A 12420-nucleotide genomic window follows, 5' to 3' on the forward strand; every position below is an offset into this window, starting at 1 on the left:
AACCCTCAACAAACCTACAATAGTATCCAACTAATCCCAGAAAACTTCTAATTTCTTGCACATTCTTTGGTCGTACCCATTCTACTACCGCCTCAATCTTACTCGAGTCTATTAAGAAACCACCCCTGGAGATCACATGTCCAAGGAAGGTAACATGCTCTAGCCAGAATTCACACTTCTTAAATTTCACAAACAGTTTCCTTTCCCTCAATGTTTGAAGTACTATCCTCAAATGTTCCTCGTGCTCCTTTGGGCTCTTTGAATACACCAGTGTATTGTTGATAAATACCACCACGAACTGATCCAAACACTGGTGAAATACCCTGTTCATCAAATCCATAAACATCACAGGAGCATTTGTCAACCCAAACGGCATAACCAAGATTTTGTAATGGCCATACCGAGTCCCGAAGGTCGTTTTAGAAACATCCTTTGATCTAACCTTTGCTTGGTGATACCCAAACCGTAAATCTATTTTTGAGAAGACATGTGTCCCCTGTAGTTCATCAAATAAATCATCGATGTGGGGAAGTGGGTATTTATTCTTGATAGTCACTTTATTAATTTCACAGTTATCGATGCACATTCTTATCGACCCATCTTTCTTTTTCACAAATAATACCGGCGCTCCCCAGGGCGACATGCTGGATAGAATAAATCCCTTATCCAACAGTTATTACAACTAATCCTTCAATTCTTGTAATTCTACTGGTGCCATTTAGTACGGTGCTTTTGAAATCAGCACTGTCCTAGGCACTAAATCAATAGAAAACTCCACCTCATGATCAGGTGGAAGTCCTGGCAAATCCTCAGGAAAAACATCAGGAAAAATATCTTACTATCGGGATATCCTCCATCCTTAACTCACCCTCTGATTCCTCATTTACACAGGCCACAAAACCCTGACAACAATCTAATAGCAATCGCCTCGCCTAAATGGCGGATAACAACTGTGGTAGGGTACGCACATAAGATCCCACAAACATGTACTCCTGTCCCCCTGGAGGTCTAAACACAACCTCTTTCTGATGACAATCTATATTGGCATAGTGAGCGTCTAGCCAGTCCATACCCAATATAACCTCGAATCCATGCATATCCAAGACAACTAGATCGGCCATTAAAATCCTCCCCTGAATACACACTGGAAAATTGTTAAGTACTTTATCACATGTTCCCACGGCCCCTGTTGGCGTAGCTACTAATAAACTAACCCCCAACCACTGAGTTTCAAATCCACACAATTTTACAAATTCTCGAACGATGAAGGAATAGGTCGCCCCTGAATCAAACAATGCAATAGCTTTAAATGACGGAATTGAAATGGTACCTGTAAAGACGTCTCCGGCCGCCTTTGCATCTCCGGGTGTCAACTTATAAACTCGTGCCAGGATGATATTCCTTTTCTAACCACGACAAGGTGCCTGACGACCTCCTCTGAACGATCTCGGAGCAGGTGCTGTCGCCGGCGGTGCACGACAATCTCTTGTCATATGTCTCAGCTGATAACACCGATAGCAAACTATCTCCCTAAGCCAGCATTCTCCTAGGTGCCTTCTATAACATGTAGGACAAGGAGGGGGCACTTGACTGCCTTGTACAGCATGATCTCTCACTATCTGTTTGCATCCACCTCTGCTGTCCTGCCTCCTTTATAGTCCCTGACTAGACCCTGCCTGAATATCTGAAGACGCAGGCCTCTTCCCCTGACTTTGCGCTGCGGTGCCTCTCTAAAGGCCACCCTTAATGATGGCAGCTCTATCTACCACCTTCGCAAATGTCTGAACTTGAAAATTTGCAACGTACTCTAGTAGATTCTACCTCAAACCTTCCTCAAATTTTCTCACTTTCTTTTCCTTATCAGGTACCAAATATGAAGCAAACCGAGACAACTCGAAAAACCTCGCCACATATTACTGTACTATCATCGATCCCTGCGTCAGATGCAAAAAACTCTGCCGCCTTTGCACTCTTAACCATAGCGGGAAAATACCTCTCAAAACACATCTCCCTAAGCGGCTCTACGTCACCGCCACAAGGTCCAGTCTCTGCTCCTCCAACCACCTCGCTGATCTCCACCAGCTCTTTGTCTTCCCTGTGAGCTTAAACGTTGCAAATAAGACTTTCTACTTATTTGTATGTAGCAACACTGCCAGCATATCCTCTATGTCCTAGAGCCATTTTTCAGCTACTAGTGGGTCAGCTCCTCCAACAAATGACAGGGGTCTCAATCCGCGTGGATTGCTCGATTGTGCAGCTCCACTCCCCTGAACCTACCTGCTAAGTGACATTGCGCAATACTGCGTCGGTCTTTGCCCCCTATACTAGAAGGTCCTGCTCCATCACCCCCAGTATTCATATCACTATTCGCATGATCCATCCTGCAAGGGAAACAACAAATCTTAGAATTCCATCATTATCACACAATCAATATATTCATCATACTACAACTTATAAAACATCCTTCTAAAATCATCTCTATCTCATTATCCTCAGTCCCCATTTAGAATTCAGTCTTACCACCCAAAACAAAACCCAGCAATAGTATCCATGGTTTTCCTAAAATCATCACCCCAGGAAAAACATAGAAACAACCATGGAACCCCTTGTTTCCAAGCTGCAAGACAGAACACTAAATTCTAATTTCATCCTCTGACAACAACTAACTTATATATCTTCAATATTCATTTTTATACTCTGGTATTATATTCTACTGTTTACTTAAGTCTGCAGAATCTAGCAAACCTAGGCTCCGATACCAAACTGTGATGCCCCGATTTTTCATGCCATTTTTTTCCATAATATCATAAATAAAAAATCGGTCATGCCACCACCTTGATACCATTTAAACATAACACGGCTCGAGGTGGGTACCGAATAAAATGATCATACCAATATTCCTATCAGCGGAAGTCACATAATATATATACATCACAGTGAATACACATACCGGAGTGTCAACTAACCAGAAATTAATACATCAACGTACATCCCCAAAATAACAAAACATTAGGGGAATCATCCATCCCTAGTTGCACACTCACCCTATAAGTCAAGGTACCAGCTCCACTCTATCTAGGAGCTCTATCACCAGCTCGATCTCGATTTGCAATATGTGGCAATATGAGATTCATTATATCATAACATATAAGCATACCAGTGTTAGTATTTTTTGAGAAAAATGTACCATTCCATATTTACTATCGTATAGATATACAAAAGAAGCTTTCAAAAGCTTTTACTTTCATTTACAAAATCATTCAATATAACCCAAATTTACCCGCGAAGTTCTTGAGAATAGGGAAACTTACTCGCCCATACAAGCAGCTTCCCACTGCCCTGATATCGTTTGCAACCTAGCCCGATTTACCCGGGTCCAGCTACAACTGATACTTATCAGAGCACTTACCTTACTCAGTAAACCCTCAGGCAATGTGTTTTACCTCACTTTATTTATTTATTAACTCACGCTATTCCTTTTTCCCTTTTTCATGTTCATTTCCATTTCTAATTCTTTCCCTTTTCCATTTCCATTTCCATTTCTAGCACATGAGTGTCCTCGGTAACCCACACTGCTGTGTCTGTAACTCATGGCTGCCCTGAGGTTTCTCCACGACATGCTTCCCCTCATGGTCAGGGTTATGCAGCTTGAAAGATGGACTTAATCACGACTGGCCGACCCAGTTAAGTCAAATTTCATCACATATCTCATGTCTGTAGTACAATTGGCGGCCAAAGCCCTAATCCGGACTCAGGGGGCACAACAACTCTACAATACGACTCAGCTTAATGCCACACCACACGCTCCACGAGCCCATGTGGTTGCACTACTCCACTAGCAACGGTACCGTGCTCTCAATATCATAACCCATCATTAGGGTTTCCATATCCATCTATCAGGGTGTCACTGCCACATACCAGCATTCATTATGTGGTATTGGCATTTCATCCATTACATGTCTGTATTCCCCGTGCGGAATTCCACAGTTCATTTCTCACAATTTAAAATACATATTGCATAATTAATGTGCAATATTCACATTTCACATATTTACATTTCCCATAATCATATTTCACATTTTCATATTGCAGAATTAACATACAATATTCACATTTCAAAACTAGTATTCTCAACACATTTATCATTTCAATAATCCTTTCTCAGTTCACGATTCATTTTCCCATATTTATCATATAAATTTCTCTTTTCACAAATATACGGTATTTCTCAAACACATTCACATTTCCTCATTTTCCTAGAAAATACATTTCCTGCATATTTTACTTTCAATATTTTTCCATAATTCAATTCTCATATCATAACACATTTCAATATCACATATTCCGAGGATAATTCATTTATCCTAGTTTAAACATTTTCCAACATAATTCATATGCCACACAAATTTCATATGATATTTATATTATAAATAAATTTCAGGTAAAATATCATATACCATTTCTTATATTTCTCAACCCATAATTTACATAAAAATACTGCTATAATTTATTCTCCTTACCTGGCTTACTAAGATGTTCACAACAAAACCCAATTTGATGCTCCTTAGCGTTCCCAACTCAAAAGACTTAAATCTCTTACTTACCCTGGTTTTGGGATTGTGGTCAAGTTGGCCCAACCGACGAACTACTCCAGCAAATTTGAAGAAAATCTTCCTAGGAGTAGCGTGGTACTTTCTGATCGTTGATCCGAACTTTAACGAAGCCAGAATTCTAGAGAGAAGGGGAGAGGGATGATTTTAGAGAGAGAGAGAGAGAGAGAGAGAGAGAGAGAGAGAGAGAGACCAGCTGCATGAAATTTCCTCGCTGAAATCCTAAGGTTGGTGCTTTTATAAGGTGTCACCTCGTCGATGAGTCCATGAAGGAAGTTTTTCGACAAACTCATAACCCTCGTCGACGAAATTCAGGCTCTCTTGAACAACCCTCGATAAGTTCTCGTAAACGAGACATGCGTCCACGTCAACGAGGCCAGTAAGCCTATTTGTCGATGAGCACTTTGCACTTCATCGACGAGGCTCTGTTGAATCCCCTTTTCTCTCCTTTCTTTATTATTTATTCGCTATAATTCTCCGGGTCTCTACACTAGCACCCATTGGACTTTGGCAAAAAGGGTCCTTCATTACTTAAAGCATACTATCGATTTTGGTCTTCACTATAAACCAAGCACTATTGCCTTACATGCCTTATGTGATGCGGACTAGGCGAGTAATTCGGATGATAGGCATTCTTCTAGTGGCTATAACATCTATCTTAGGCAGTGTTTGATTTCTTGGTCTTCTAAGAAACAACATGTTGTTTTTAGAGCCAATACTGAAGCAAAGTATCAGAGCTTGGCCTTAACGAGAGTTGAAGTATATTGGATCCATATGCTTTTGCGAGAATTGTGCATTTATTTATCTTCCTCCCTCCCCCCCCCCCCCCCACCAAAATACTTTGGTGTGATAATCTCAGTGCTATGTCTTTGACCTCTAATTCTATTTTCCATGCTCGAAGCAAGCATATCGAACTTGATTATCATTTTATTAGAAAGAAGGTGGTTAACAAATATGTGGTTATTCGTTATGTTAATACCCGCAATCAAGTTGCAGATATCTTCACCAAAGGCCACACTGCTGATCAGTTTTTTATTTTGCATAACAAATTGTTGGTCTCTTCCTTACCCTCCAATTTGAGGGAGGGTGTTAAGGATATCAATCTCGTGCTTCTATAAATTAGGCTATTTGATTTTCAAACTTTGTATTATGTTGTTGTACATCCCGTATGTTATGTTGGTTGTTATTGTAATCTGATATCAATGATATCAAATAGCCTACTTTGTAGAAAACACAAGATTGATATCCTTGATATCGTTAACAAAATCGAGCAATCCACGCAAGATAATTTGTCTCATCAAGTTAGATATCCTACATTTAGTTCAACCTACATTTATTTATATCAATTAGGCATCGAAACATCAACAAAAACAAAACAAAACAAAAAATCAAATAACATGGACCGACTATTCAAATATTAATTGAAATTAGTTGCACCAAACACATCAAATTAAATATTTATAATATGTTTCAAGAAAAAGTGTGGGGTCATGTGTTTCAACATTTGTATTTTAAAATGCATTGCCCCTAATAAACTCAAAAACTAACTTAGCACTAATATGGAGACATTTGTATTTTAAAATGCATTGCCCCTAATAAACTCAAAAACTAACTTGGCACTAATATGGAGAAAGGCGTGCCCTTAGCAACCTAGCGGTAGGGGTGAGCAAACGGTCGATTCGGTTAAATTCGGGTAATTAACCGAATTAACCGAAAAATTCGGTTAATATAAACCATTAACCGAACCGACCGAATTGGCGAAGGACACCGAACCGACCCCGACCGAATTGCCCATTCGGGTAATTCGGTTAACCAATTTTAACCGAAATTATTTAAAATTAATTGTTAAAAATATAATACGATTATAAATTTTTTTTAAAACCAAATCCAACTTAATTAAATACCTTATTTATTAATTTTACTAATGAAAATAATATTTTACCATAGAACAAAGAATCCAAATAGGTTAATTAAACTCTTTAATGTACTTACATAAGCAAAATTTATAGTCATAAATTATATTTAAAATCTAATTAATTAGTAATTCGGTTAATTCGGTTAATCGAAATTTTTTTTACCCTTAACTGAACCGAAACCGATTAACCGAAATTTTGTAAAATTATAACCGAACCGACCGAACCGGGATTTTTACCCGAACTGAACCGACCAATTTCAACCGGTTAATTCGGTTTTCACCGAATTTTGCTCACCCCTACCTAGCGGCGCCTCTTGCCTAATTCGAGAAACCGAGTGCATTTTAATCAAGGCACCGGTGGTGTCCCAACGCACCTGTTCAGACCAATAGCACCGCGCCAAGTGGGAGCTCAAAAAGGGTCCGTACCGTTCGAGGTACATGGGGGTCCCGAAAAAGGGCAATTGGCCGTGACGGTAGAATTTCCTTTCTGCGCGTGTGTGTGACTTAAATTAGCATGCCAGTCTTCTTCCCTTTCATAGCGCGTGCGATGCACGATCCAATTGTAGACAGTTCCCTTGGCGGTGAACGTCTATGTAAACGGTGCGTGGGGTTCACGGACGACCAATCAAGTGAGATTTGCGTATCGAGGACATAGTGAGCTGGCGGGGACAGTACGTTCAGGTACAGTTGGATATTATCGGAGGTGGAGGTTGACCGTATCATTTTCTGACACCACGTGATATTTTTGCCCTTTGTGTATTTTTTTTCTCTGAAAAAAAAATAGTTTGTTATTTTTTTTAAAAAATAATATTTAGTATCAAATTTTTAATTACATGGCCATTAGCCACTGCCATGTAGACCCATGTCATTACGGACTAAATTTTATGTTCTCAAGTAATTTTGTTATAAATCAACTAAATAAAAAGTTTGCATCATTGCTAAAGACTAATTATAATAATAATAATAATACTCAAGTAATAAAGAAAACGAATTATTAGTTGCTTTTTTTAACATTATAGTGGTAACATAAAATGTTTTCATAGGAGTGCTAACTTCTCGCTTGATTTTCTCAAATTAAAAACAGATCTTTCGTTGTCAAAATAAGATTGCAACGAAAGTCTATAAGCATTTGACAGGATTGTACGTTTCGTACGAATCATCGGTAGACTACACCTAAAATTTATATGGACTCAACTATAATGGTAAGAAATCTTCACAAGCGCCAGAACGATTTCTCTTAGCATTCAACATGGGAAAAACACGTGGTTGGATCCACTCTTTTTGTAACACTCATCTCTCTCTCTCTCTCTCTCTCTCTCTCTCTCTCTCTCTCTCTCTCTCTCTCTCTGTGGTTGCCTTCTCTATAAATAAAATCATGGGAAGAGGAGACTGGGGAAGACAGCCAACGGTTTGCAGCGTGGCTTGAAATACATACAGACCAGAAGGGAGGGAGGGAAGCAAAAACCAGTCTGTAGTCTATAGAGATCTCGAAGGTTTAAACCAGTCTGTAATCTATAGACCCACAAAATATAGAAAAACCCCATATTGTTCGCCCTCTCTCCCATTGCCCCCCTCAACCCAACAACACAATCTTTCTTCTCTTCTCTCATTTGGGTCCTTCCTTCTCTCTCTCTCTCTCTCTCTCTCTGCCGTCCTCTCTTTCATTTTCTTTCTTCCCAAACACCAATTTCCATCTCCGTTTCAGACGAAGGTAATTTTACTAACTTCTCCCCCTTATACTGCTTTTTTATTTTCTGGTTCATTTGTTGTTGGGTTTTTGTTTTTTTGTTTATCATGTTTAAAAATTTCTATCTTAGAATATGATCATGGATTGAACATGTTTTCAGGATGAAAATGAGATGGAAAAGTGGTACATTGTGCTTTGTTGATGCCATGCTTGATTGAAGCTGTTATTATGGAATGATGGGTTCTGTTAATTTTCCCTCTGCTGCAATTCAGGGAAATGTTTTTTATTTTTTCCTGTTGGTGATTTGAAATGTGTTTGATGAATAAATATATTATAGGGTCTTGGTTTGTTTTAATGCTTAAATTTGTTGTACCCCATTTGGGTGTTTTGGATCAAACCCCATGTCTGTGTCTGCAACATTTGATTGGGCTTCCTGCATTTGTAGATTTTTTATTCATGAATGATGAATGTGTGTGCAAATATGGAATGACAAAAAATAGTTTGATGCCTTTCATTTATGCCAAGTTTCGTGAATTTGTAGTGCTGAAATTTTTAAACCCTTCTTTTGTTAAATCTTAACAGGATTTGGGACCCCCCCCCCCCCCCCCAAGATCTAGTTCGTAAAGATCCTGGTCCTTCAAAGAAATAAGAAAGGTATCCCTTGTTGTTTCTTCCCAAATGGGGGCAAATTTTTCTTGCCCATCTTTTGATGATTTGGATAGTCAATTCGATGCTGTCCTCATGAGATCGATCAGTTTTGGGAATGATGATCATATGGACGGTCCTTTTCGATCTATAAGTTTCAATGGTCGTGATTCTGAACCAGTCATAATGAGATCATACTGTTCAGGGAAGATGATATTTGAAGGATCTCTTAGTTTTAAAGCCAGGGAACTAGAGACCATGATGTCAATAAAGACTCCTTCATCTGCTAAAGAAAACAAGGTGTTTGTTCAATCATTGAGCTTCAATAACAAAGATGTTGACGATGACCAATCGCCAACACCAGACAGTGTTCCGGGAAAAAAGCCCCCTTCTGCAGTGGGAAATCACAGATACCAGGCTGCATTGAAGCTGCAGAAGGTGTACAAAAGTTTCCGAACAAGAAGGCAGCTGGCAGATTGTGCAGTTCTTGTGGAGCAGAAATGGTTAGTATTAATCCCTCTCTGCAATTTTCTTAGAAAGAGTTTGTTCACCGCATTGATATATTATCTGCATAGAATTGGAAAGTGCAGATGCGTTCTTCAGAAATTTGAGCTGGTAAGCCAAATGTGTTTCATTACAAAAAAATGTAGGCAAGACAGAGAGGAGTCGTTTCATTATTATGCTGTGCTCAAACACCCTCCCCTCTTCTTTCTTTCTTTCTTTATAATCTTTGGCTAAAGATTACTGGGTTAACTCTTTTAATGTATATTTATAGGTGGAAACTGCTAGATTTTGCAGAACTCAAGCGGAGTTCTATATCCTTCTTTGACATTGAGAAACCTGAGACGGCAGTTTCACGTTGGTCTAGAGCCAGAACCCGAGCTGCCAAGGTAAGCTGGCCACAAATGGCATGCAATTCTGCCATGGGACGTACCCTGGAATAACTAGGAGGCATGTCTCTTGTTTGGCAGGTGGGAAAAGGTTTGTCGAAGGATGAAAAGGCCAGGAAACTTGCTTTACAGCATTGGCTTGAGGCAGTAAGTCCCTTGTTTGAATGGAGCTGCTAGTTTTTCTACATCTACTTGTCATGTTCATTATTTTCTTCCTCCTTTTGAATAGATTGATCCTCGACATCGTTATGGGCATAATCTTCAATTTTATTATGTCAAATGGCTTCACTGTGATAGCAAACAGCCTTTCTTCTACTGGTAAGATGTCTCTCTACCAAAAATGGGATTTTCTTTTAAAAAGGAAGAAGACAAAAAGGGTTCAAATAGGAAAAAAAAAATGTTTTGCTCATTTATTTGAGAATATTTAGTGCAATATTGACTGATTAAAGAACAAAATTGGCTGCAAATTTTCAGGCTTGATATAGGAGAAGGAAAAGAAGTCAATCTTGTGGATAGATGCCCTCGAACGAAGCTTCAACAGCAATGCATCAAGTATCTTGGTCCGGTGAGCCTCATCTTCTTTTGTGGAGTTGCTTGATGTTTTCCTACAGGCATATGGGTGATGGGTCCTCAGCATGATTCTTGGAGTGAAGATTTGCTAAATGGCTCAAAATCTGCATTTGTGAAAATTGCGAAATTTAGTATTTCTCACCATTAAAATTTGTTTTCTAATTCAGACAGAACGGGAGGCTTATGAAGTTGATGTAGAGAATGGGAAGTTCTTCAACAAGCAAACGGGGAAGCTTCTCGACACAACAGGAGGACCCAAAGATGCAAAGTGGATTTTTGTCCTGAGCACTTCGAAAACATTGTATGTTGGGTTGAAGAACAAAGGCACATTTCAGCATTCAAGTTTTTTGGCTGGAGGAGCCACATTGGCTGCCGGGAGATTAGTAGTAGAGGATGGCATTCTGAAGGTTAACCATAAAGGCACCTCTGTGTTGTCTGTTTTGATGCATTCTTAATATTTTAAAATTTTTATTTGGTACTATCTTTGAGATATATCTGATCCTTTTTTTCTCCTCCTTTTTTGGGGATGCAACGGTACAGGCAGTTTGGCCTCACAGTGGGCATTATCTCCCAACAGAGGAAAATTTTCAGGAATTCATGTCTTTCCTTATGGAACACAACGTAGATCTTGCTAATGTAAAGGTAAAAAAATTCAAACTTGCTTAATATATCTTCCACAATTCTAGAACATGATGTTTCTGTAACCAGAAAAATCCATGATACATGAACAAACATTGCATGTACAAACTTACACGGATAGGTTCTTAGAGATTTTCCTCCTGAATTTTGTTTTTAGAAGAAAATTCACTCATGGATATAATACTCATTTTCCCATCTTCAGAAAAACCCCACTGATGAGGAAGAAGAGTCCTCTAACAAAAAGGGAAGCCGCAGTTTCCATCAAAGAAACTCAAGCAAACGAGAGTTATACCAAGATGCTGAAGGAACTGATTCCAGAAACTCAGCTCAGGATGAAACCAATTCAGGAAAACAGGATGCCAATGCTGTAGGAAATCCAGAGCTGCCTAAGTCAAGATTGTCCAGGAGATTCTGCTCAAAGATAGCAAGACTTAAAATACCAGAGAAAAATGACGTGGTAGAGATGTTTAAGGAAGAGCTGCCTCCAGGACCAAGTTGCACCACTTCTACCATAGACTCTCCGTCGGATGATGGCTATGAGACAGCAGAAGAGTCATTTCTATCTGAGGAAGACTTCATAGTTGCCAAGATGAACTTGTTTGGTGAAGACGATGAAAATAATGGAGAAGAGGAACCCCCCATTACAAAAGAAACAATTCTTCAGAGAATAAATTCACATAGAAGAACAAAGTCATATCAGCTGGCTCAGAGATTATCAAGTAAATGGACAACGGGGGCAGGGCCACGGATTGGTTGCATGAGAGACTACCCTTCAAGACTCCAGTTTCGGGTTTTAGAGCAAGCAAACTTGTCTCCGAGACTGTCTCGATCTAAAAATGCAAGGGGTTTTTGCCAAAATGTCTTAACTCCAACTATTTTTTCTGAAGAGAGAATAGCTCTGAAACAGAAACACCAAATCTCAATGGGCAGAAGTTCACTTGCTTCAGTGCAGGGGATTTTGTCTCAAACAAGAACACCATAGCCAATAGTTGTTGGGAAAGAAAAATAAATAATGTATTATTGTTTTTTTTCAGTTTTGTATTTGGGTAGAGAAGATACAACAACAATAACAACAAAACCAAGTCTTAGTCCCACCAAGTGGAATCGGCTATATGAATCATTTTCCGCCAATTTATGCGATCATGGACCATTTCTTTTGATAGATTCAAGGATATTAAATCCTTACTCACTATCTCCTCCTAAGTTATTTTAGGTCTACCCTTACCCCTTCTACTGCCCCCCTACAGTAACTAAGTCACTCTTCCTCACAAGTGCACTATGTGACCTACGTTGCAAGTGTCCATACCATCTGAGTTGTCCCTTTTTTTTTGCATTCTTTTCTATGATATTGTTTTAGACATTCTTTTTGTAGAGATTGCTGTAAAAAAGGTATTGGAACAAAATTGGAAAATTTATGTCGATGGATTGCACAACACCATCCTCCATTTTTAGAAAAAGAAGTCT

General features: G+C 39.1%; 1 protein-coding gene across 1 annotated transcript; it reads left to right on the plus strand.

Moving 5' to 3' along the window:
- Positions 1-8890: 8890 nt before the first annotated feature.
- LOC131167853 (IQ domain-containing protein IQM6) lies at positions 8891-12085 on the plus strand. Its single transcript, XM_058126860.1, has 8 exons — positions 8891-9360; positions 9633-9747; positions 9829-9894; positions 9977-10065; positions 10222-10312; positions 10485-10724; positions 10858-10959; positions 11159-12085. Exons 1-8 carry the CDS (start codon positions 8891-8893, stop codon positions 11936-11938), a joined length of 1953 nt encoding a protein of 650 aa, XP_057982843.1. The 3' UTR covers positions 11939-12085.
- Positions 12086-12420: the final 335 nt, after the last annotated feature.

Source organism: Malania oleifera, chromosome 11, assembly GCF_029873635.1.
Source record: "Malania oleifera isolate guangnan ecotype guangnan chromosome 11, ASM2987363v1, whole genome shotgun sequence".
NCBI lineage: Eukaryota > Viridiplantae > Streptophyta > Magnoliopsida > Santalales > Ximeniaceae > Malania > Malania oleifera.